The 27,512-nt window shown below is 35.5% G+C and overlaps 1 protein-coding gene across 4 annotated transcripts in view; it reads left to right on the forward strand.

The window, feature by feature from the left end:
• UBE2E3 (ubiquitin conjugating enzyme E2 E3) overlaps nucleotides 1–22,954 on the forward strand; it is a 109,267-nt gene extending 86,313 nt beyond the window's left edge. For all 4 annotated transcript variants that reach the window (XM_007494464.3, XM_056794092.1, XM_056794094.1 and 1 more), the window contains exons 4-6: nucleotides 17,601–17,733; nucleotides 20,817–20,964; nucleotides 22,318–22,954. In XM_007494464.3, coding sequence (XP_007494526.1) covers nucleotides 17,601–17,733; nucleotides 20,817–20,964; nucleotides 22,318–22,415 — 379 coding nt within the window. In that variant the 3' untranslated portion in view covers nucleotides 22,416–22,954. The remainder of the gene's footprint in view (nucleotides 1–17,600; nucleotides 17,734–20,816; nucleotides 20,965–22,317) is intronic.
• Nucleotides 22,955–27,512: the final 4,558 nt, after the last annotated feature.

A 27,512-nucleotide genomic window follows, 5' to 3' on the forward strand; every position in this document is an offset into this window, starting at 1 on the left:
TGGAATACTATTGTGCTCAAAGGAAATAATAAAGTGGAGGAATTCCATGGAGACTGGAACAACCTCCAGAAAGTGATGCAGAGTGAAAGGAGCAGAACCAGGAGAACATTGTACACAGAGACTTATACACTGTGGTTCAATCAAACGTAGTGGACTTCTCCATTAATGGCTTTACAATGTCCCTGAACAATCTGCAGGGATCTATGAGGGGGGTGGGGGGGGGAACTATCCTCAAGCAGAGGACAAACTGTGGGAGTAAAAACACCGAGGAAAAGCAACTGTTTGACTACAGGGGTGGAGGGGATATGATTGAGGAGAACACTAAATGAGCACCCTAATGCAAATACCAACAACTAGGAAATGGTTTCAGAACAAAGACACATGTGATACCCAGTGGAATCACGCATTGGCTAGGAGAGGGGTGGCGGGAAGAGGGGGGAAGGAAAAGAAAATGATCTATGTTTCCAATAAATAATGTATGAAAATAACCAAATAAAATAATGTTTAAAAAAAAAAGAAAAATGAGATATATTTAGATAGAATATTGCAGCAGTGGACAAAATAACTAAATGAGTCAGTTTACATGCTTCTTAGACAGTGATCTGTATAATAACTATTAAACCAGAGAATATCACTATAGTTCTAAGGTTTATAGGGCAAGTGATGGGATCTACTATCTATATCAGACAAAACATATTCTTTTCCTCTGGGTAGTGTGTTAGAAGGGCAGGTAGGTGCAACCTATTTGGGATGTTGAGCCTGGAATTTGGATTCAATTTCTAGGTGCATGATCCTGGGCAAGTCATTTAACTGCCACAATTTCCTCATCTGTAAAATGAGCTGGAGAAGGAAATGGCAAACTGTTCCATAATATGCCAATAAAACCCCCCCAGTGGGGTCAGGAGGAATCAGATATTACTGAAGAACAAAGTGTGTTCAGAAAAATTATAGTATGCTTTTTAAGGTTACAACTGGTACTTTAATTTGTAGCTCTTTCAATATTTTGTTTGCAATGCTGTGTGAGCATTCTTCAAACAAATTACAGAAAGGCAGAATGACATCATGTGATTGTGGGCTTATATATATCTCTTAACCTCAGTGCACCCAGTCACTTGTCTAAAATTATAAATTACTGTTTAAGTTGTGAATGGGATGGAGGTGGGGATAGTTTTCACGTTGGGAATTGCCCTTTTTTTATTTTTTTACCGTCATTCTTTTAAGAATAGCATCCTTTTCACCTGTAATACCCAGTGAAATTGCGTGTCAGCTACAAAGAAGGGTGAGGGGAGGGGAGGGAGGGAAATAATATGATTCTTGTAACCAAGGAATAATGTTCTAAATTGACTAAATAAATTAATTTTTTAAAAAATAGCATCCTTTTTATGTTAATGAAGAAATATGTATATTAATGAAAATGCTAGAGAAAACAAGTATAGTGGAATTTTTACGTTCATAATCAATGGTCTTGATAAAGTTCTAGCCATCTTATGTGATCAAAGTGTAAAGGTTAAAATTATGGTTGAGACTGAATGTAATAATTATATTTGGTCGCCAAGGATTTTATTTATAAAATCCTAATGAAACACCCAAACTCAGCTGGAAATTTTATGGTGATTTAATTGATATAGTGGAGAAGATTAAGAAGAAGGAAGAAGGAAGGGGCTAGTATTGAGCAGGAAGATTAGGAGATATAGAACGTAAGGTTTTGAGTGTGAAGGAGGAAAGAATCAGCCTGACTTCCAAAGGGGCTCAGCTAAGATGCCCAAACCTGAATCAGCTCAAGGGCAAAACTTACCACCAACACTCCAAGATGTCGAAATGCCTAGTACACTCTCAGCCAGAGTCGCCTCTCCAGGGAAAGAGGATAGAGAGATTAAGTGTGACGTGCCTTATATAGACGGTTTTACAGCACTTTCCTGCATCTCATCTGTATCAAGGATTGCTTAGCTTGACTTAGGATATCCCAAGGGTCTGTCAGCTATTTCTGCAAGTTTTTTTTCTCAGATACTTGATCTTTGAGTTTGGTGCAGACCTTCCTAATCTTGTTAAACTAAGAAAGGTGGAGAAAATGTGGACTTCCCAAGACCTGTTTCTGTTATTCCAAGTATCTCTATTGTTATTGATCAGGAAATAGCTAAATCAAATCTTCCAAAGTACAGTCTGATTAAGGTGGAGTAATTTTAAAATTCACAAAAGCACTTTTACATTAGTAATTCTTATTGTTTATTTTAGCTGTTTTTGTGTTTTGGTGCCTGAAATTCATATATATTTTTATTTGCCTGTTTGGTTTTCTTTTTGAAAAAAATTTACGTGAGTCATATCATTTTGTAGCTTAATTGTGTTTATGCCAAAAGAAATGGATATGCATTTATTTCATTTCCCCAAGAGATACTCTTACTGGTAAACTTGTCAAAAGGTTAATATTTTGGAGTATACTCTGTCTTAAATCTTAATTTGAATAAGGGAATAAATCTTAAAGTCCTTTTCCTCTCCTCCTTACAAAATGTTCCTTTCACAACACTCCCTTCTCCCACTCATTAATTTTTCTCATCCTTGAGGTTATCTGGTAGATTGGAGAGGAGACATTGTGGTCCTAGGTTTAGTTCTCTTTTGATTTTTATCAATCATTAAGAGTTGTGATGGGGGAAAATTCTGGATATAGTTGTTATTATCCGTGCTACAAACTTAGAACAAGCAATTAAGTTTTTTAGTGGAAAAAATGTTGGACTTGGAGTCAGGAAGATCTGGGTTTAGATCTTATCTCAGACATAAGCTATGTGGTTCTAGGCATATAACTATTTTTTTTTTTAACCCTTACCTTCCGTTGTGGAGTCAATACTGTGTATTGGCTCTAAGGCAGAAGAGTGGTAAGGGCTAGGCAATGGGGGTTAGGTGACTTTCTCAGGGTCACACAGCTGGGAAGTATCTGAGGCCAGATTTGAACCTAGGACCTCCGGTCACTAGGCTTGGCTCTCAATCCACTGAGCTACACAGCTGCCCCCGCATATAACTATTCTTCACCAAAAGCTGGAGCTAAATGTCTTCACAATATTAATTCCTTCTAAGTTTTTGGGCAGTAGGAATTCTACCTAAGATAATTAAATCTCAAATATTCATCAGAAAGGTGTCAGAGCTATATATAAACTTTGTACAAAAAATGAAAAGGATGGTGACCAGAAGGGTACAATGGGTTATTCTCTTGAGAATTTCAGGATTCCCAGGGTAAGGAGAGGCTCAATACAGAGTAAATTCAATTTGTAGTAGGAAAGACCTAAGTTTGAATTGGATCTTTGAATGACCCCTAGGGAAGTCACTTAACTTCTCTCAGACTTTCTTTTTCTCTCATCTTTCAAATTGGGATAACAGCACCCACCTTATAAAATTCTTGTGAAGATCAAATGAAATAATACATTTAAGAAGCCTTTTGTGAATCTCTGTTTCTTTGTGTGCATGTGCTCTAGGATATTATTATTGGTTCGCCTTGTGGTGTCACAGTATTCAGATCATAAAGTCAGAAAGAACATAAAGAACAGAAAGTTCAAATCGGGTCTCAGATATTTGCTAGGGTGGTGACCCTGGGGCAAGCTATTTGAACTCTGTTTCCTCAGTTTCATCATCTGTAAAATGGGGCAAGAATAGTACCTACCTTCCAGGATTGTTGTGAGGATCAACCCAGATAATAATTGTAAATCTCTTAGCAAAGTGCCTAGCCCATAGTAGATGCTAAAGAAATATTAGTTATCATAATTATTAAACATATTTTTAAGTGAAACACCCTTCTAAATGCAATTGTCACAATAATATTAAATGAAAAGTAGGTTAGGAGATTAACTTGGTTTTGTAACATTTCCTTGGTGCCAGGGACTCCTAACTTTTTGTCTCTGTATCCCCAATACTTAGAATGGTGCCTTGAATAGAATAGACATTTACTAAATATTTAATTGAATTAAATAATTTAGTTTAATTAATTTATTTGTTTATTTATTTATTTTTGCTATTGCATTGTTGCCAAATGTTAAATCTAAAAACCATTTTGAATAGAAACTACCTAGACACTAAATTTATTTTAATCAGTACTCTTGTTTTCTGGGTTACTGATGGGTTTCTGTACAGTTTGACAAAGACAAAGTCATGTAGCCTGACTTAATTTTGACTGATTTATAGTACTAGAAAATCTTTTGTTTCAGGTGGTTGTTTCATTAATCAGATTGAATCTTATCCACCTGTTTGGAAAAAAGTGACATAACAACTTCAGTCAGAAAATGAATGTGGTGCTTAAACAATAAAATAACCATTAGTTCTCTAGATGAATTACAATGTAGAAATTTGAGTCACCATGTAATACTAGTTAGTTAGAATTTTTGTTAACAATTTAATTGAAGTACTTCAGAGCCTGTGTGCATTTTAACTTTTTTAAAAATTTCTATCCAACTGTTTCAGGTTTTTTTTAAATCCTTATCTTACATCTTAAAATCAATATTTCTCATTTGTTCCAAGGCAGAAGAGTGGTATGGGCTAAGCAATGAGTGTCGAGTGACTTGCCTAGGGTCACACATGTAGGAATTGTCTAAGACCAAATGAACTCAGAACCTTGGGTTTCTAGGCCTGGCTCTCAATTTACTAAGCTATTTAGCTATGCCGCTGCTGCACACACACCCCCCCCCCCCCCCCCCCCCCCCCCGCTGTTTTAATTCTTAAGTAAATTTCTTAAAAATTGAGAGGCTACTAAGGTGTCCTGGAGATGTTTGTCCATAAAAAGAATGGCACCTAACTGCTATGTTTTTAAATAGGTAATTGTTTTGTCCATTCCCCTGATATTAGTTACTTAAATCCTATATTGACATTTCTTGGTTATTTATTTTACACATAAATTTGTCTGGGTAAGGACTTGAGGATAGTCTCATCTTTCCTAAGTCTCCCAGGTTGGGAGGATGGAAACAGCATCAGAGAGTGTAGCCAGAATCAAAACATAAAATAATCTGGACAAGTTAGTATTGTTTGGTACAAACTTCAAAGTAGGCATTGCTTCCAAGGTGAAGTAGAAGGCAGCTTGGAAATGGTAGGGGAAAGAGGTAAGGACAAGCCAGCATTGCAGTGGAAACAGTGTCAGATGTGGAATCAGAGGATCTAGGTTTAAATTCCAAATCCTACTTGCTGGCTCTGTGATCTTGGACAATTATGTCAAAACTCTGCAACCTGAGTGAGCTGAATAACTTCTAAAGGCCCTTCTAGCTCTGAATGTATGCTCTTATGGCTCTGTTATAGGAACATATCTCCTGCACTCTGATAAGAAGCATGAAAGAAACCCAGCATTGGTGAGGGGAGCAAGAGATGGGACCATCTATAGGAGAAAGCCAGGTTTCATTTAACACAAGGAGATGATGTCCAAGGTCCCTTGGATTCTGTGATTTTTATAACTTTACCAGATATAAAAACATCCAGTTTTATACATGTTCCTTAGGTATAAAGGGAAGTCATGTGTACTGATCCTGCTGCTTTCTTTGCCACCTTGGCAGTTGTAACTTTTTTTCCATCCCAGTTTCATTCCTCTCTCTATCACCGTAGCTTTAGAAATCATAGAATTATGTATTTGGAGATGTAAGGGATCTCAGAAAATAGCTGTCTTTCTAGTCTCTGCCTCCCATTTTACAGATGAGGAAAATAAGACCTAGAGAGATTTAAGTGACTTGTCTAAGTTTACAGGGTAAGAAGGAGTATAGCTAGGATTTTGAACTCAGGTCCTCTGACCCCAGGCACAGTACTTTCATCACTGTAGCATGATGGACTATGGTGCTTCCTTATATGACTGAATCTCTCTCTCTGTCTCTCTGTGTGTCTCTGTATCTGTCTCTCTCTCTCTCTCTGTCTCTGTCTCTCTGTCTCTGTCTCTCTCTCTCTCTCTCTCTCTCTCTCTCTCTCTCTCTCTCTCTCTCTCTCTCTCTCTCTCTCTCACTTCCCTCCTTTCCCTCTCTCCCTACAAAAATTTGACTTCTATAGAAATCTCTCAAAGTTAGAGTTGGAAGATATCTGTAGTTTACCCCACTCATTTTCTGTTTCAAGAAACTGATGGCCTAAGAGAAGGAACTTGCCCAAGTTAATGGCAGAGCAGGAACTGGAACCTAAGTCTTCTGATTTCTCATTCATACAGTTTCATTTCCCTCAATGAGGGGCAGCACCTTGACTCTTCTAGAAGTTAAAAAGAGTTTTCATCATATTCCCTCTTGGACAATTTTCTTGTTCTTAAGGTCCTCCCTTTGGGTTTCTCCATTTCTACTTCTTCTCTTCTCCAGTTTGCATTTTATCGAACATGTAAGAAATGGATATGACTCCATTCTGCCACCATTAATGATCTGGAAACCAACTATTTGTCCTGAGTTCATCACATCTTTTTAAAATTATTATTACTGAGAGGCATCAGGGCGGAGTCAAGATGGCGGCCTAGAAAGAGCAGAAGTTCAGACATATGAATACCCTTCCTTACTGATCACAAACTGAATGCTCCTAGGGGACTAAAAAATCAAACCTAACAACAAGACAGAGCCAAGGAACTTTCCTGCTGGACTCAATTCAAAAGGTATGCTCCTCCAAAAGCTGGATTCAGAGAACACTTGGGTTTAAAGGGAAGGCAGAAGGAAGGTCCCAGGACCCTACCCTTCCACCCCCCCCACCTAGAGTGCTAAGCCCCTAGCAGCAGCAGGAACCTCAGGGTGGGCAAAGGCACTGGTCTGGAGGGTATACCTTGTGGGCAGGGTTGTGCCAAGCTCAGAGCATCAAACACAGATGGCAGGGAAGGAGCTGGAGAGGGAGCATTGAGCTGGCAGCCTGGTCAGAGCCTTGGAGATCTTCCATATTTCTCCAGCCTTCCAGGAGGTTTTGGCCTCAGAGCACACCCAGCCCAACCCAGCTGAACTTAATCCCATCAAAAGTCTTCAGAGCTCAGGGAATCCCAGGCTCCAACACCCCTCCCTCAGGGACTGTTGGGCTTTAATCCAATCAAAAGCCTCCCCAGGACAGGGAAGCTCAAACTCCAAGAACCCTCCCTCACAGACTATACTGAAAGGTCCTCTGTCAAAGATCCAAGAGGGGAGACTGACAGAAGGCCCCAAAACCAAAAAAATGAGAGGAGCAAGTGCACAAATACAGGGAGCAAATAAGGGGTAAATATGTACAAACAACAGAAAAAGAAGAAAGAAATTACAATAGACAGCTTCTATTCAGCAAACGGAACAGAGTGGAAGGGATCAGCAAAAGATAAATCAGAAATCCCAGTGAATTGGATACAGGCTTTGGAAGAACTCAAAATGCAATTCAAAACACAGTTAAGAGAAGTTGAAGACAATCGGGAAAAGAACTTAAAAACTAAGATAAGTCATCTGGAAACAGAGGCACTTGACCTAAAATGAGAAAATAGTGTCTTGAAAGCCAAAATCAACCAGCTGGAAAATGAGACAAAGGAGATGAAAGAAAAGGTAAAAAGGATGAAAGATGACCTTCAAAGAAAATCAGACCAGAAGGAGAAGGATGACCAAAAAGCCAGGGATGAAATCCAGTCTTTAAGAACCAGAATACAACAACTAGAATTAAGTGACCTCACAAGGCAGCAGAACACTACAAAACAAAACCAAAAGAATGAGGAAAACATGAAGCATCACATTCACAAAACAGACGATTTAGAAAATCATTCAAGGAGAGACAATTTAAGAATCATTGGTTTACCAGAAGACCATGACAAAAGAAAAAGCCTGGACATAATACTACAGGAAATCATTCAAGAAAACTTCCCCAATGTTCTAGGACAAGAGGGGAAAGTGGAGATTGAAAGAATCCACAGATCACCTCCTGTACTTAATCCCCAACTGACAACACCCAGGAATGTTATAGCCAAATTCAAGAACTATCAGACCAAAGAAAAGATATTACAAGCTGCCAAGAAGTCGTCATTCAGATACCATGGAACCACAGTGAGGATAACGCAGGATCTGGCTGTATTCACACTGAAGGACTGATAGGTATGGAATATGATATTCCAGAAAGCAAGGGAACTAGGTCTTCAACCAAGAATCAAGTACCCAGAAAAACTGACTATATTCTTACAAGGGAAAGTATGGTCATTCAACAAAATGGAAGAATTCCAAGAATTTGTAAAGAAAAGACCAGACCTGAACAGAATTTGATGCCCAAGCACAGAACTCAAGAGAATCATCAAAAGGTAATTAAAAGAGAGGGAAAAAAAGAAAAACAAAACAAACAAAAAACCCTCCCTTTTTTTTTTTTCAAGAGACTCAATCAGTTAAAATGTTATGTATCCCTATAAGAAAAGAGGTCATTGGTAACTCTTAAAAACTGTTATCACCTGGGCAGCTAGAAGAATTACACTTAGAGGGAACAGTGACAAACTGTATAGGATGAAAGGACAAGACATAAAAAGAGGTTGATACTAAAAGAAATGGGGAAAGAAACAAATGGGGGTAAATTTATATGTCACAAAGAAGCTCATGTCAGGAGGGGGGAGAACATCAATACACTGGAAGGGTAAATAGGTTGGAGACAGGAAATACTCAACTCTTATGTGCATTGAAATTGACCCAAAGAAGGAAGAACAATCCAATCCATTGGAGAAGAGAATAGATTTGCGCCCTATAGGGGAGTAGAAGGGTAACAAACGGATTGGTGGGGAGGGAAGCAGTATAAGGGAGGGAGAAGGTGGAAGGGTAGTTTTAAAAAGACTACAGGGAAAATAATTGGGGAGGAATAAGAAGGGAGAAGGGTAGAAAGGGAAGTAAACTAAGAGCGGGAACTAGGGGGACTGATTAAAAACAAACATTGTTATAGCAGAAAATAGTGAAAGAAGAAAAGGCAGGACCAAGAGTAGAAATCAAAATGCTGGGAAATACTAATTCTGAATGTGAATGGAATGAACTCATCCATAAAACCCAAGCTAATAGCAGAGTGGATTAGAATCCCAAACCCTACCATATGCTGTCTGCAGGGAAACACTCATGAGGAAGATAGATACGCATAGGGTGAAAGTAAGAGGATGGAGCCAAATCTATTGGGCATCAACTGATAAAAAGAAGTCAGGAGTCGCAATCATGATATCTTACAAAGCCAAAGTAAAAATAAATCTAGTTAAAAGAGATAGGGAAGGTAACTACATCCTGATAAAAGGCAGTATAGACAATGAGGAAATATGAGTACTCAACATGTATGCCCCAAATGGCAGAGCATCCAGATTTCTAAAGGAGAAACTAGTGGAGCTCAAGGATGAAATAGACAGAAAAACTATACTAGTGGGAGATCTGAACCTTCCTCTATCCGAACTAGATAAATCAAACCAAAAATTAAATAAGAAAGAGGTTAGAGAAGCAAATGAAATCTTAGAAAAAAATAGTTAGTAGAAATGTGGAGAAAAATAAATAAGGACAAAAAGGAATACACCTTCTTTGCAGCAGCACATGGTACATTCACAAAAATTGACCATGTATTAGGGCAGAAAAACATTGCAAACAAGTGCAAAAGAGCAGAAATAATAAATGCAACCTTCTCAGATCACAATGCAATGAAAATAATAATTAGTAAGAGTACATGGAGAGAAAAATCAAAAATTAATTGGAAATTAAACAATAAGATTCTCCAAAACCAGTTAAAGAACAAATCATAGAAACAATTAATAACTTTATTGAAGAAAATGACAATGATGAAACATCCTTTCAAAACCTATGGGATGCAGCCAAAGCAGTACTCAGGGGAAAATTTATATCCTTGAGTTCATATATTAACAAATTAAGAAGGGCAGAGATCAATGAATTGGGCATGGAAATTAAAAAACTAGAAAGTGAACAAATTAAAAATCCTCAGATGAAGACTAAATTAGAGATCCTAAAAATCAAAGGAGAAATCAATAAAATTGAAAGTCAAAGAACTATTGATTTAATAAATAAGACTAGAAGCTGGTATTTTGAAAAAAAAACAAATAAAATAGACCAAGCACTGGTCAGTCTAATTACAAAAAGGAAAGAAGAAAACCAAATTGACAGTATCCAAGATGAAAAGGGAGACCTCACCTCTAATGAAGAGGAAATTAAGGCAATCATTAAAAATTACTATGTCCAATTATATGGCAACAAATATGGCAATCTACGTGATATGGATGAATACTTACAAAAATATAAATTGCCTAGACTAACAGTGGAAGAAATAAATTATCTAAACAACCCCATATCAGAAAAAAGAAATTGAACAAGCCATCAAAGAACTCCATAAGAAAAAATCCCCAAGTCCAGATGGATTCACAAATTAATTCAATCAAACTTTCAAAGAACAACTAATCCCAATATTATACAAACTATTTAACAGAATAAGCCAAGAAGGAGTTCTACCAAATTCATTTTATGTCACAAACATGCTACTAATCAAAAAAGCCAGGCAAGTCAAAAACAGAGAAAGAAAACTATAGACTAATCTCCTTAATGAATATAGATGCAAAAATCTTAAATAGGGGATACTAGAAAAAAGACTCCAAGTCATCACAATGGTTATTCACTGTGACCAGGTAGGATCATACCAAGAATGCAAGGATGGTTCAATATTAGGAAAATTATCTACATAATTGACCATATTAACAAGTAAATTGACAACCACATGATTATCTCAATAGATAGAGAAAAAGCCTTTGATAAATTCCTTCTATGACACAAATATTGTACTAATTATAAAGCCAGGCAGGTCAAAAACAGAGAAAGAAAACTATTGACTAATTTCCCTAATGAACATAGATGCAAAAATCTTAAATAGAATACTAGCAAAAAGACTCCAGCAAGTGATCATGAGGGTCATTCATTATGATCAGGTGGGATTTATACTAGGAATGCAAGGATGGCTTAATATTAGGAAAACCATTCATATAATTGACCACATCAACAAGCAAACCAACAAAAATCACATGATTATCTCAATAGATACAGAAAAAGATTTTGACAAAATGCAACACCCATTCCTATTGAAAACACTAGAAAGCATAGGAATAGAAGGATCTTTCCTAAAAATAATAAACAGCATATATTAAAACAATCAGCAAATATCATCTGCAATGGAAATAAACTAGAAGATCAAGAGTGAAACAAGGGTGTCCATTATCACCTTTACTATTTAATATTGTACTAGAAACACTAGCAGTAGCAATTAGAGAAGAAAAAGAAATTGAAGGTATTAAAATTGGCAATGAGGAGACCAAGCTGTCACTCTTTGTGGATGATATGATGATTTACTTAAAGAATCCTAGAGAATCAATCAAAAAGCTAGTCAAAATAAGCAACAACTTTAGCAAAGTTGCAGGATACAAAATAAACCCGCATAAGTCATCAGCACTTCTATATATCTCCAACCCAGTTCAGCAGCAAGAATTAGAAAGAGAAATTCCATTTAAAGTCACCCGAGACAATATAAAATACTTCAGAATCTATCTGCCAAGACCAACACAGGAACTATATGAATACAACTACAAAACACTCTCCACACAATTAAAACTAGATCTAAACAATTGGAAAAACATTGATTGCTCATGGGTGGGATGAGCTAACATAATAAAAATGACAATCCTACCCAAATTAATTTACTTTTTTGGTGCCATACCCATTGAACTACCAAAAAACTTTTTTTACTGAATTAGGAAAAAAACATAAGAACGTTCATTTGGAAGAAGAAAAGATCAAGGATATCCAGGAAAATGATGAAAAACAAATGCAAAGGAAGGAGGCCTTGCAGTCCCAGATCTCAAACTATATTATAAAACAGTAGTCATCAAAACAATTTGGTACTAGCTAAGAGACAGAAAGGAGTATCAGTGGAATAGACTTGGGGTAAATGACCTCAGCAAGACAATCTATGATAAGCCAAAGATCCCAGTTTTAGGGACCACATCCCACTGTTTGATAAAAACTGCTGGGAATATTGGATACAGTGTGGGAGAGATTAAGTTTAGATCAACATCTCACACCCTACCCCAAGATAAACTCAGAATGGGTGAATGAACTGAATATAAAGAAGGAAAGTATAAGCAAATTAGGCTAACATTAGAATAGTATACTTGACAAATCTTTGGGAAAGGAAATACTTTAAAACCAAGCAAGAGCTAGAAAAAATCATAAAATGTAAAATCAATAATTTTGATTACATCAAATTAAAAAGTTTTTGTAGAAACAAAACTAATGCTTCCAAAATTAGAAGGGCAACAATTTGGGAAATAATCTTCATTATAAAAATGCCTGACAAAGGTCTAATTACTCAAATTTATAAAGAGCTAAACCAGTTGTACAAAAAATCAAGCCAATCTCCAATTGATAAATGGGCAAGGGAGATGAATAGACAGTTTTCAGTTAATCAAAACTATTAATAAGCACATGAAAAAGTTTTCTAAATCTCTTATAATCAGAGAAATGCAAATCAAAACAGCTCTGAGATATCACCTCACACCTAGCCAATTGGCTAACATGGCAGCAAAGGAAAGTAATGAATCTTGGAGGGGATGTGGTAAAGTCTGGACATTAATGAATTGCTGGTGAATTTGTGAATTGATCCAACTATTCTGGAGGGCAATTTGGAACTATGCCCAAAGGGTGATAAAAGACTGTATGCCCTTTGATCCAACCATAGCACTGCTGGGCTTGTACCCCAAAGAGAGAATAAGGAAAAAGACATGTACAAGAATATTCATACCTCCGCTCTTTGTGGTGGCAAAAAATTGGAAAATGAGGGGATGTCCTTCGATTGGGGAATGTCTGAACAAATTGTGGTATTTGTTGGTGATGGAATACTATTGTGCTCAAAGGAACAATAAAGTGGAGGAATTCCATGGAGATTGGAACAACCTCCAGGAAGTGATGCAGAGCGAAAGGAGCAGAACCAGGAGAACATTGTACACAGAGACTGATACACTGTGGTACAGTTGAATGTAACAGACTTCTTCTTTAGTGGCAATGCAGTAACCATGAACAACTTGGAGGAATCTAGGAGAAAAACCACTATCCACATCCAGAGGAAACTCTGCGGGAGTAAAAACACCAAAGAAAAACAACTGCTTGAATACATGGGTCGAAGGGATATGGTTGGGGATGTAGACTCTAAATTAACATCCTAGTGTAATGGAATATGGAAATAGGTTTTGATCAAGGACACAAATGATACCCAATGAAATTGTGCATTGGCTGCGGGAAGGATGAGTGTTGGGGAGGGAGGGAAATAATATGATTATTGTAACCAAGGAATAATGTTCTCAATTGAATAAATAAACTAACTCAAATGGGAAAAAAAATAAAATCATTATTACTTAGGAAATGCATTTATTTTATTTCTAGTTAAATTCAGTTCTTTAGACTGGCTCAATAATCTACCCATTTATAATATTGTTTTTGTCTGGAAATGAATTCTGAAATCAGTGCTTGACTTCCAAATGTACTTTTTGTGATACAATTTATTTTTAGTTGGAGACTGGCTGCAAGTATTTCAAAATCTATGACTTTCTATTGTGTTTTAAAAATATTTACTTTTTCTGTAATGCATTCATTTATTTTTTCAGTCTACTTCAATGAAAATTGTTCAACAGCTAGTAGCAAGGTAGTTTGCTAGGTGCTAATAATATAGAAACAGAAACCAAACAGCTCCTGTTCTCATGGGCTTTACATTCAACTGGAAGAATATAGTTCCATGCAAGTAATTAAATTCAAAACTATAAGAAATAAATTTCATTTGGAGAAAATGCTAATAAGGGGGTGAGGGAGGATAAGGAAAGAAAAGTCTCAGGTAAGAAGTATGTGCTTTGAATACAGAGGTAAGGAATGCTTATAATTCTAGAAATGGGAGAGAAGTCATTTAGCAAGCATCCATTAAGTGCCTACTATGTGTGAGACACTGTGCTAAATGTTATTGTGGATGCCAAAAAAGATAAAAAGACAGTCCCTGGCCTTGAGAAGTCACAATCTAATGGTGGAAATGGCATACAAACAACTGTGTATATACAAGCTAACTCTATACAAGATAAAAAGGGCTGCTCTGTTGAATTCAGAGGGATTGGCAATAGCTTCCTGAAAAAGGTGAGATTTTACCTGGGACTCAACAGATGCCAAAGTGATGCTGAAGGACTAGGGTGAAGAGGCTGTTAATAAGGAGGCAGAATGATTAAAAAAGGACAACTAGTTGAATGGAGAGGTTGAGAAAGAGGAGTTTCATAACTCCAAGCTCATCAACCAATTTGACTAGAAGGATGAAGAAAAACAGAAATGATGAAGACTGGAAGAAAAGATTATAACAGGGAACTTAGAAGTCCCAATAGCCATCAGGCAAACTCTATTTATTTATGACTTTTCTACATAAAAATAATATTTGAAATCTTGGTTTCAAAGAGGAAAAGAGTTAAGAGAAGAACTAGTTCAGAACCTTAGGAGGATAACCCAACCAGAGTGGGTGGCAGGAGAATGATGAATAAGCCAGTAAAGGAAATTGAATAGTGATTGGATTAGACTCCTAGGAAGAGAAAGTGATTTTATTACTCTAGGGTACTAATTTTGAAGATCTAAGGAATTTAAGATCTAAGAATTTGTGCTACTATAACATTTCAGTTTATTCTCCCTTAGGAAACTTCTATTGTCCATGTATAGTAGAACTAATGTGGTGAAGTTTTTGTGCTTTCAAAACATTATCTATATATATTAGTAAAGTGGGAACATTCACTGGCTTAATCAGTAAGAAAACCAAGTTCCATCATATGAGAGAATTAACCGATTTAAAGACTTTATATCTTACTCATTGTGCTACAGTACAATTCATCCCATTTAATTTTTTAAAATTAACGAGCATTTTCATTTTCCTTTTTTTCCTTTTTCTCACCCCCAATTAAACCAAAATAAAAGGTAAATGCTTATAACAAAATATGCACAGTCCAGCAAAGAATATTCTTTATTGGTCATATCCAAAAATGCATTTCTCATTCTTTGAGTCAATCACCTTGCTTTTAGGGCATTTTTGATTCTCTGGAATTGTGGTTATCATTGTATTATAGAGAGTTCTAAAGGCTTTTAAAGTTGTTGGGTTTTTTAGATATAATTTTGTTATCGTATAGCAGTGAGTTCACTTCATTCATCATCATTTCATGTATAGGTCATTCCAGGTCTATTTCATCAAAACATTCCATCATTTCTTATGACACAATAACATTTCATTACATTCATATAACAATATGTTTAGCTATTTCCCAATAGATGGGCACCCCTTTGGAGTCCAAATATTTTGCTACTACAAAAGAGCTATTACAAATATTTTCCTACCTATTTCTTTCTTTCACTTTGGAGTATGTAGCTAGTTAGTCGTATTACTTGGATACATAGGTATGCAGTTTAATGATGTTGGGCATAGTTCCAAAATGTTTTGCAGAGTGGCTGAGTCAGATCAGAATACCATCAATAGTACATTATAGTATCTACCCATTTTTTTTTAATAGGGATAAAAATAGTCTGTGGATAACATTTATATTTGGCTTGATATCACACCAGAAAGTTGTAGGAATAGAAAAGTCTAGAGAGGGAAAAATGAATTGTATTTCAAAAAAGAATTGAAAATGATAATAGCTGGTTTTCTATACCGTTTGGTAGTTTATAGAGTGTTTTATCACTGTTACCTCATTTGGCCACCAAAACAGCTCTATCCTCTTTTCATAAATGAGAAAACTGAGCCACAGAAATTTTGTAACGCCCAAGATCTCATAGCTAGTAAGTGGCTTGGGATTTAAGCTCAGGCCTTCTGATTAGGGAGAAAAAACCCAACAACCAGGCTTTCTACTTCATCACTTCTGCTTCCAATAAATTTGATGCTTGAAATTTCTTTGTGGTAATTGTCTCTGTTAGAAATGAATGATGTTTATGATCCCTAGCAAAGAGTAATTACCGTCGGTATTCAAGCCAATGAGAAAATGGATTACACTAAGACATTAGTTGTCTTGCTGTTAGTGTTTCAGATAATGCCACTATTCCAACAGGAAGAGCAGCTGTTCACTGAAAACTTCCAAGTTCAAGTTTGTTATTGTTTTTGACACTTTACCTGCCTTTTATAATTTTTTTCCTATCAGTTACATCAATATTGAATATAAAAATGGAATTTAAAAGCAGCTTAAGAACTAAATAAAAAATCTTTTAAGACTGGCAAGGAAAATTCTATTTGGCAGAGAGGAGAAAAATGGAAGAATTATGTTCTCTTCATAAAATAACATTTCATACAAATAATGGAAATATAAGGGGATGCTAATTCCTGAATTTTGTTAATTGATTTTCTCCTTCTGTTGACATTAACTCAGATTTTCATAAGCAAAGCAAGATTCATTTGATTTCACTATTGTGATGTTTAATAGAGTGCTGGATTTCATGTATATCTGAATTCAAATCCCAGCATATTTATTACAGCTTCGACCTCATGGCATATACTTTATGTCTGTGGGTTTTAGTGTTCCTTCTTCTATAAAATGAGTGTTTTAGACTTGATAATTCCTTGGAGATCCTTGCAGTTAAAAAACTACAATTGTATGTCCTGAACTAATATGAAGTTTGCTTTTTCCAAGCTTGAAGAAAGTTTGTTTAATTGCCAAGAGAGTAAATTATTTTTAAAAACTATAGAAGGGAGAGAAGGATGGGGAGAGAGAGAGAGAATATTCATAACTAGTCCTGGCAGAATGTATACTTGTCAACAGCTTGCTATAATACTATAACAAGCCACTTTCCTTTTGGCAACCTTAATGATTCAAACACAGCTGTGAATTCAAAAGTGAGCAAAAATGGCCATTGAACAAAAATTATAAAGCCTATGTGCAATTTTTGGTAGGAAAGGCGAAGCTACACTTGGGTTCTTAACTAGTTGTTATATATAAAATAATCAATCAGATTAGCAATACTAACAGTAGTAATTATAGCTTTGATAGCTGAGGTAATACATAATGAAGCAGCATGGTATAATGGAAAAGTTATGACTCAGGAGGCCAAGGACCTGGATTCAAACCCTCCTATGACATTTACCTCCTGTGTGGTCTTTTCACCTATTTTTAAATCAACTATGCACATTCTACTTAATTTACATGAATTAGGCAAATTGCATTATCTTTCTGGGCCTCAGTTTCCATATCTCTGAAATAGATGAGGAAGTTTGACAAGAAATTTCTAAAATCCTTTTTTAGCTTTTAAGTGATTCGTAATTCATGATTCCAGAGATCAAATATAGCTTTCCTATATGATATGTACCCATACCTATGCTGAGCAAATAGAAATAAGTGATTTAAAGAATGCTAAGAGAATGTGGGTGATAGTGATTTTAGTATTAATTCTGATATTCTTTAGCAAAAATTATTGACCTATCAAAAATAATGAAGAAAATATAAATAAATATAAACAAAAGATTGGATTTTGTGAGTGTACATTTACATTCATTTTGAGTAATAGAATGTTGTTAAGAAACAGACAGAGAATAACAAATTTACTTCTTTTAGAGTAATCTACACTTTTTTAGCTTCTAAAATTGGAGTACATTTAAAATATTACTTACTGATAATTTTATTTCTTTCTTAATAGTGCTGGGCCTAAAGGAGATAACATTTATGAATGGAGATCAACCATACTTGGACCACCAGGTTCTGTTTATGAAGGTGGCGTGTTTTTTCTGGATATCACTTTTTCATCAGATTATCCATTTAAGCCACCAAAGGTAAGGATCCTTTTAGAATTTGACTACTCCTCCTTCTTTAAAAAGAGTCATGATTTCAATATATCATAGTTGGAATAAGTTGATTAATATGAGTTTTATATAATGATATTTTAAGGGAGTAATGTAGAAACTGCGGAAATCACTCAGGCATGTGGCATTTATTAAGTTTTAAAATGGGTGGAGCCAAGAAGCAGACCTGACTGATAGAAACAAAGGAATTGGCAAATTATTCATAACCTATATTTATCCCTCAGAACTGCATTATTCATTAAGTATTCATCCACCCAACAAACCAGGATCAAGCCATTCCACCTGGTGCTGAGAAAGATACAAAAATAAATAAGACACGGTCCCTGCCTTCAAAAATCTTTTAATTAGTAGAGAGCACACATAATTAGAAAATTAAAAAAAAATACAGGGAGTCATACTTTTATCCTACAGTAAGCATGTTCTTTATCTTGTTTAAACAAAATATTGTCATAGGAAAACCACCACACTACCTCATTGTCCTTGAAATCAATTTCCATTTGAATTTTAGGGGGAAAATAAACAGAAGAGGGTAGGGAATGGCATGGAACCATTATCAGGAAAAAAGAAAAACATGTGGAGTTCAGTTTCTACCTCTGTATAGAGCTCGTAACACTTTCATACTTAAAGTAGGTAAAACCAGCAAGTAAAAGCTTGCAGAGTTGTGCCTAAATACAGTTTCAGAGGCTTCAAATAGTAGGAAGGTTGGAGAAGTTCTCTTCCAATTTTGTTTTGTTCATTTGTTTCGGTTGTGTCCAACTCTTTTTAACTTCATTTGGGCGTTTTCTTGGGAAAGATGCTGGAATGATTTGCCATTTCCTTCTCCACATAGGGCTTAATAAGGCACACTGGGTTAGGAGACTTGCCCAAGGGTCTGAGTTAGGTCTTCCTGACTGCAGGCGTGATGCTACATCTACTGAGCCAGAATTCTAGCTGCCCACTTTCTGGTTTAGATCTGTGATTTGTAAGCTTAATATTTTTGGTGGAAAATTCTAAGTTGTGGTCAGTAGCATTGTTTAAGAGGTTATATAAAAGCAGCTACCTTGCCATTTATTTTTTAAAATATTTATTCTTTATGCTTCTGTTCTCTTTAACATCAATATAGAGATTTCATGTGTTATTAATTTTTCAAAGCATTTGTTGTTGCCTCTAGTTAAGTTTGAGTAGGGTTTCTGTTATCTAAAAACACAATTAGCACCACTAAAAACTGCTCACAAGTTTTCTGGGGCCCTACCAAGCCCCTACCACACTGCCTGAGAGATTCAACCTTCTAGAATAAAACTAGTGTTCCTATAGTAACATCTCTAATTGGCCCAAAACCCCAAATTGTAACTGCATAGATCCATAGACCCATCAGCCTTTGAAAGCAGTACAATATAAATGTACTATACAATATAAAATAAGCCTAGGAAAATGTTGGATTACTGACATTTATTTCTATAAGCCCTGTTTCTTTAAATAGAAATTGAGTTATTGATGTTGAAAGGTCAATAAAAAATTTCTTGCTGAACAAAATTCTACAAGTGAGAAAAAAATATTTTGTAGAAAGAATGATTTTTTTTTACTTTGTATTTCAACACCTCTATGCCACCCACCAAAAAAAATTATAGTAACAAATCAAGGAACTTAAAGGGTTAGCCAGATGGTCCTGACTGATATTACTTGCATGACTTTGAGCTTCAGTTTCCTCATCTGTAAAATGAGGATGTTGGACAAAACAATTTCTGAGGACATTTCTAGTCCTGTGATCCTCCCATACTTGGTACATTTTATATAGGTTCTACTGCACATATATCTCATCAGTAATCATCACTTTTTACTAAGGGATCTTTTGTTGTCATCATCATTGTTTAAAGAGCAGTCATTTTTTCCTCATTCTCTTATTGAATCACTGTGATCCCCTTAGTAAAACTCATTATTTTAAGTGAGAGTTTCTGACAGTTTGATCTGGTGAATGAAAGCTTAGTGTAATTCTTACTTTTTTCTTACTCTATTGTATGCTCGGTAGCATAATTTTTCTGTATTGCTGAATTCTACTATATATCTAAATTTAAGCAAAATATTGAAACTTCCTCAAAGATGTAAATATTACTCAGAAAAACTAGTCAGTTAATTATCGGCAACTGGAAGGACTGAAAAATTACCATATATATGTTGTATTAAAGTCTTCCTTTAAACCAAGATTAATGACACATTCCTTTTATATCACTGTTTGTAGTCAGCTTTTAATACTGTGCCCATGAATAATCTCCATCCTCTGGGGTCTACCTCTCACCCACCCTACCACCATTTCTTATGGCTTCCTTCTTCTTCCCACACTCTCATTCCCAAAGGATGCTTCTTTGTCTTTATAGAAGTTTCTTTTGCTTTGTTTCTACAGTTTTAGCCTTTCTTCACACTCTCAGTCTTGTGTGACAGGGAGCCATCTGAGGGAATGCAGATGGGGAGATAGAAGCAGAGAAATAGGCAAGCAGCCATTTCTAGAACCACTTCTGCAAGCTCCACTATGGTGATTTTAATTCATTTTGTCATGTTGACAAGAGATGGCACCATTGATGATATTCTTTGCTACTAGAAGACCTAATGGCAACAGCCTTTTTAGGTGACAGGTTTGTTAATCAAGGACATTATGTTTGCCTTCCTACTCCTTGAAGTATGATTTTCTAAAGGAGACCACAAGGGTTGGGCATACACAGAGGTAAACAGACGTGCCTTGAGTTTCCCCCATTTTCCCTTCCAACTTTTTATACAAACCTGTTCAACTTCCTTGGCTCTATTTAATTTTTTTCTGTCATCTAGTTTGAAGCTCTGTCTGCAAGGGGTTACTTAAATTAGTCATACTGGCTGAATTAACCAAAAAAAGCAAGTGTTTCTAGTATGATATAGACCAGTTGCTCCATATCAAGAAGGGAATCTGCAGATGAATGTTCTACTGTTCTGTATTTAATAATCTCTGTGATTATCACTCTTCTTTATTGCTGCTGATAATTGAGAGTTTGAGGTTTCTGTTATGAAGAATGAATTTTTATTCCATTTTCACTGTTGACTACCTTTAGGTTACTTTCCGTACCAGAATTTATCACTGCAACATCAACAGTCAGGGCGTCATCTGTCTTGATATTCTTAAAGACAACTGGAGTCCTGCTCTGACTATTTCAAAGGTTTTGCTGTCTATTTGTTCCCTCTTGACAGACTGCAACCCTGGTAAGTGAATCCTAACAAGCACAAAGTAAGACTGCCCAAACCACCAACCCTGTGTCTTTCCCAAGCCTAAATCTTAAATGTGGAATGAAAATTAAGCAGCTAGCAGTGAATAGAAGAAATAATGAGAAAACATTAGTATAAATTTCTGTTTTATTTCCTTTGTTAGTATGGTAGCATTTTTTAAAAAGCAATTCTGTTTACTCCTAGAGTTTTACTCTTTCCCATAATCTCTTGGGCTTCATTGCTTGTTCCTTACAAGAGGACAAAAGCAGTGCCTCTTTTTTCCTGATCCCCCTGTCCTTTAAGTCAATCACATACAAATGAATGAAGGCGTTTTCCTGTCATTTCTTTCTTGGTAGAAGTAGACAATTGTGCACTGAATCGGCACATAAAAATTAATTGTTGGGGCAGTTGGACTGGTTATTTCTAAGGTAAGGCCCATTGCAGCTATCACATCTATGATTCGGGTATTCTGGTACAAACCACATTATGACAGGAGTAAACTCTAGATAACCCTGTTAAGTAAGGTTTATATATCATAAGCACACACAGCTATCACATTTTTTTTTCTTAATATAGTTCTATATCTATTGAGATGGTAGTCGTTGATTCATTTGAGCTACTTGGCATTTGGCTTATTTCATCATACTTAGTAGAGCCATTAACTAACAGGCTGAAATGGATAACCTGCCAAGCCATCGAAGATAACCTGGTGTTCCCTGTATGCCCTTTGAAACACAGTGACAAGCAATAAATGCTCATATCAAATGGATAGAAATGCCTGATATTCTTTGATTGTAGATGGCAAATAAAAAGTCAAATAATAAAATGCTCTTGGTTGTTATTCTTATTAATAGTATTCCAGAGCATTAGTCTTTTAAGGCCTGTTAATGATAGGTTCTCCTTGAAATCTCAAACAAAGAATTTGGGAGAGAGAGGGAGAAGAGAGTAATTAGCCAATCATATGACATTTTCACTCATTCAGCCTTTTTTGGGGTCTTTTTTTTTTAATCTTTATCTTCCATCTTAGAATCAATACTTGGTTCCAAGGCAGAAGAGTGGTAAGAGCTAGGCAGTTGGGGTTAGGTGACTTGCACAGGGTCACACAGCTAGGAAGTGTCTGAAGCCAGATTTGAACAGGACCTCTCATCTCTAGACCTGCCTCTCAATCCTCTGAGCCACCCAGCTGCCCCCTCCACCCCCCCACCCCCACCTTTTTTTGGCTTTTAAGTACTCTTGCCATTTTAATGAGTCACTACTGACAAATACAGCCCTTTCATTTGTGAGAGAATGGTATGCTACTCTCTAAAGACCTAATGACATATTTTCTGATCTTTCTTCTTCCCTTTTTAGCTGATCCTCTGGTTGGAAGCATAGCCACTCAGTATTTGACCAACAGAGCAGAACATGACAGGATAGCCAGACAGTGGACCAAGAGATATGCAACATAAATGGCGTCTCTTTTGTGCAGTGCGAAGAAGCAGGAGGCCTCTTTACACTGTGCAGCAAATCTTTATAGCCTTTACAATACGGACTTCTGTGTATATGTTATACTGATTCTACTCTCTGCTTTTATCCTTTGAAGACTGGGAGACTGCCCAAAAAGGTAAATGCTATCACGAGTAGAACTTTGTAGCTGTAGATTAGTTATGTTTAAAATGCCTACTTGCAAGTCTTGCTTCTTTGGGATATCAAAATGTATTTTGTGATGTACTAAGGATACTGTTCCTGAAGTCTACCAAATATTATAGTGCATTTTAGCCTAATTCATTATCTGTATGAAGTTATTAAAGTAGATGTAGATGACTAGAAATTATGTCATTTGTATTAAACCCAGATCTATTTCCAATTATGTGGTACATGCTGTTGTGGAAAATGTTTTACCTTTTACCTTTGTCAGTTTGTATTGAAAGGATTTTCTTTTACCCTTTGTAGCTCAGAGAGCGAGCACCTAATGTATCATCTCAAACACAATAAACATGTTCCCGGAGGTGTAGTTTCCTTGTCGTAATGTTCTAAGATAATCTTGAAGGGATTTATATATCAATAGTAGATTTATCTGGTATATTTATGGGCAAGATAAAAATGCTGGACTCACTATTAAATGCTAATTGTGGAACCTTAAATATAAATTTTTATTAAACCGAATTTAAAGTATAAACTTGCTCCCCTGAGTTATAATGAGCTTAACCTGTAATTACTGGAGGGTCTTTGGACCATCCTGGATCATATAAAAAGGCCTAATGCAGGCTAAAAGAAATCAAACATTTTAAATAACTCAGGTTACTTATAATATAAATCATATAATTTCAGAGTTGAAAGGGATGTTAGGGTTCATATATATTCCAGTGATGTCAAATTTAAGTAGAAAGGCAGACCACTAAACTGTATATGTGGATCCCTATGGGCTGCATATTGACTTAGAAACCACAAATTATCATTTTTGATGTTTTAGTGTGTTTTTATTTAATTTGTTAAATATTTCCCAGTTTTGTTTTACTCTGACTCAGTCCTCACTTGGTAGGATTGTGGACCAGTGAAGACACAGCATATGACAGACACTCCTTCACTTTGTAGATGAAGAAACTGAGGTTCTAAGATTTGAAGTGATTTGCTTAGATTGTAACAGGTAGAGTTAGTTAGTGGCAGAGCCAGGACTACATTTCAATGCTTCTCATTCCAAGTCTTAATATAGAGCTCTTTCCACTACAACCTACTGCCTTTGGAGTTTTTTGTTTCTGGATTGATGTCTATCTGCCCTTGGTCAATTCAATTCAACAATATTAGCTATTGCTATTATATGATAGCAACAGCTCTCATATTTTCTTGTAAGTGGGTTTTTTTCCCTTCTAATTTTGATTCTACTGCTGGACTTCAATTTTCATAGAATGCATTAATTCATCTTATTAATATTAATTTCAGCAGAAATACCCCCTTAGGACAAAGTTAAACAAAAATTGATTAGTTAGTAAGGTAGAATGATTTGTAGAATTAGTGTGGTAAAGCACATATTAGTACTACTTTTTTCCTTTAAAATTTCATTTCAGTATTTTTAAGTGTCACAGTCCTACCTATCTCATGTTGATAGTTATTAGCAATCAGGGTATCTCATTCTTTTCTTGCAATTTTCACAATTGGGCTGTAGGATTAAGAAAATTCTATTTTGGGACTAGTATAACTTTTGAGGTATCTAATAACTAGTTATTATCTAATAACCTAGTTGGAATTCCCAAATAATTTTTTAAATGTCCCTTCTCCAGTTACTAAATACAACCTCCAGATTAGAGATTTCTGTCATAAAGTTCATGATATGTAGCTTGAAAATTCAGGGTCCAAAAAGTCTCTTCTTAGTTATGTGCACTATCACTAGTAAACACAGTGCCTCTAAGTGTACATGGAAAATAATTTTGTTAAACTAGAGAAGTCTTAAGAGGAATGTGTGTAAAGATGAAATTATACTTTTGTGTTTAGCTTTCATCAAAACCCTCTTTCCTAAGGGAAATAGGTTAAAAAATAAATAGACTTGTATTGTACTTGTGTATTCAAAGTTGGTTCTCTGAAAATCCTTGAGCATGTAGCTGTGTGGAGGAATGAAAAATATACTTTTGAGCTCCTGCTCACTTTGTACCAGTAGATTTTTTCCCCATTCACCAAAAAATGAGATATTTGATCCTTGCTACCTTCTACTGAACTCTCCTGTCCACTCCTGTGCTCATTTCCCAGGAAATATGAGAACAAAGCAAAAAAAAAAAAAGTACATGATTTGGTGTATGCAACTTTCTGTGCAGAAAGGTAAGTTTTGGGTTAGAGAGAAAGTTGTTGAGGTTTTTTGTTTTTTTTTTTAAAGACTAGTTTAAGCATAATGCACTCCCCTCCACCCCTACTCTCACCCCCAATTGGTGAAAATGAGATGATTTCAGGATAAAGGTATTTACAAATCATATGCAGTGCCTAATTGGTCAACTATTTAACTTCAGCTTTCTGAAATTTCAGATTCTTCCTTCTCTTTCATTTTGGCCCCCCAATCAGTTTTTAGCAGGTATTGCTAGAAATAAAACTAGAAAGTAATTTATCACTGTGTAAACTTTGCCTATACTTAATAGAAACAAAGTTTGGAAGATGTTTTAAAAGTTGTAGTGTCCCTCGATATGGTCATTGCCTGATGAGTTCACATTATATCATATGCCTGTATTACTCATTACAATTCCTTCTTGAAGGATAGTTTGGAATGGACCTGTAATTTAGACCTGGCTCTGCCATTTTAAGCATTGTAACTTTAATAAATTTATCTCTCTGTTCCTCAGTTTCATCCACTGTAAAAAGAATGTAGAACCAGTCTTTAGGTTCTTTCTAACTACCACATTCTGTGATTTCATTAGTTTCAACAAAAGTAGAACCTTGGTGAAATAACATTATTACTAGATTTATTTTATACTTCTGAGGGTTCCATCTTAGGAAGGCTTTGAAAGAGATGTCATCAAGCAGGTGTCTAGTTCTGTGTAGAGCTGTTTTGTTAATAAACTTCACTTAAGGTTGGATGAAGCAAAAGGCATAATTAGTACCACATATTAGTTGCTTTTATAGCATCATCAACAAATTTTTATTGAACATATTTTTTGAAGCTTTGTTCCTAACTTGTCTGTTTTCTGTATGAACTTAATTGCTATTATAATTTTAATTTGTATCTTGACAACTTTTCAGACAAAAATTAGTTTTTCTTTTAAGAAATCCATTAATGTTCTATTATCTCAGAAAGAATTTTTTTTAAATGACAAGCTCACTTATTTCTAGTGGCTAAAAAGAATCTTCCTTTCAGCTCCCCCCCCCCCCCAATAAGAATACAGAAAGTTTCCTACATCATAGTTATTAGGGGTCACAGGAATTTTTTAGGTTAGTTGTTTTTTTATTTGGTAAATTATTTGAGAGATAAGTGGATTTATCATGTAGCTATGGATTTCCATAATTTTTATCTTTTTAACTTTGTGCCTTTTAATAGAATTTATATGGCAATTAATGTTGGTTTGAGTAAAGATTGTTACAAACATTTGAAAATGACATTAATGTGTTTACCCAACCGCCAAATATTAATCCCCAGACTTTTGTTTTGTGGATTAAGTCAAATATTCAATAACAAATACATTCTTTCTTCCCCTCAGAGACTTATCAGGGTATCCTACTGTTTTATAATCACTGGTAGTTATGAAATACATCAGTGTATTAAAATTTAAGTGAGCTTAACATTTACAATAGGATATAAATATGTCATCCTTTGTAATAAGGAAGTTTGAAGTTTTATTTTCTAATATTAAAGATGTTTATAGGGCCTTGAGTTAATAGTCTAAATTGTCAATGTTTGGTTTGTTCATCACAATATAAAGTGAGCACTCTTTAACTATAAATTTTGAGCATAAATCCTACTGTTAACAGATTTCCAACTAAATTACTGTGCTGTTGGCATGTGATATAACTTACTATATACTTATGTTGTGTCCCTGGACAAAATTTTAATGACATGACCTGGAACATCATGAATTGATTTTTTTTTTACACCAATGCAAATTCAAAAATAAATTACATGATAATTCTTTGATAATTATACCATGCATTATCATTTTTCAGTTAGCAGTGCTTTTATAGTTGCATTGATTATGTATAACTAATACATTTACTTAATATCTAAACAAATTACTGAGTATTTTGTTAATGTATTTTCTCAAAAGTAAAAAATATTAATGACATTAATTGTCATGGGTGAGAAGAATCTGAAATGAATCCTACAGACTTTCAAAGCAGTTTATCTCCCTTTTATTATGTAAATCCTTTACCCACTTATATGGCCTGCTTCCTTGTTAAAAGCTCTCCCCCCCACCTCCCAATATCTAATAAGCATATGCTGAGTAGCCAGTATCTCTTTCAAAATCATTGTGGAAAAGAGGAATTGGTTTGCCAGCTTTGTATTGGCAGTCCTGAAGGGCCTTCTGATGTGACTTTGCAAGCAAAAATTTGTTGGAATATTTAGAATTGACAAATAGAACCTGCCATCCTAGACAGGAATGAAGGAAATCATGCCAGCCACACTACCCAACACACATGATTTCACGATTTTCCTGTTCTCTTACGGGTCCTTATTAAAGTTTCTTTCATTTGGAACACCAGCAGTACTACAGGGAGAGATGGGGGGGGGGGGGGTTGTGGAGGGGAGGGGAGGCTCAGAAGAGAGAGAATATGTCTCTTGAGTTTGACACTTGTCCTGTCAGCAGAAATCTCCTGTCTTAGAAGGCCAGGTTCCCATAGGGATGTATCCATGACATAAAGATACTTAGTTTCTTTAAAATACCAATGTACTACAATGTAGGACTTGAAAATAAAGAGTCTGAATCTTGAAATTTTTTTTAACAAGTTAATTTTTCAAACTGTAGACTTCATCTACCATTGTTGGCAAATTTTAACACATTTCTAGGGCCAAAAGCTATTGCAGTCAAACAGAAGGGCATTATACATACGTCCTAATTTGACTTTCTCACATTATATAACTAGTCAGTATGATT

The sequence above is a fragment of the Monodelphis domestica genome, chromosome 4 (assembly GCF_027887165.1).
Source record: "Monodelphis domestica isolate mMonDom1 chromosome 4, mMonDom1.pri, whole genome shotgun sequence".
NCBI classification, from domain to species: Eukaryota; Metazoa; Chordata; class Mammalia; order Didelphimorphia; family Didelphidae; genus Monodelphis; species Monodelphis domestica.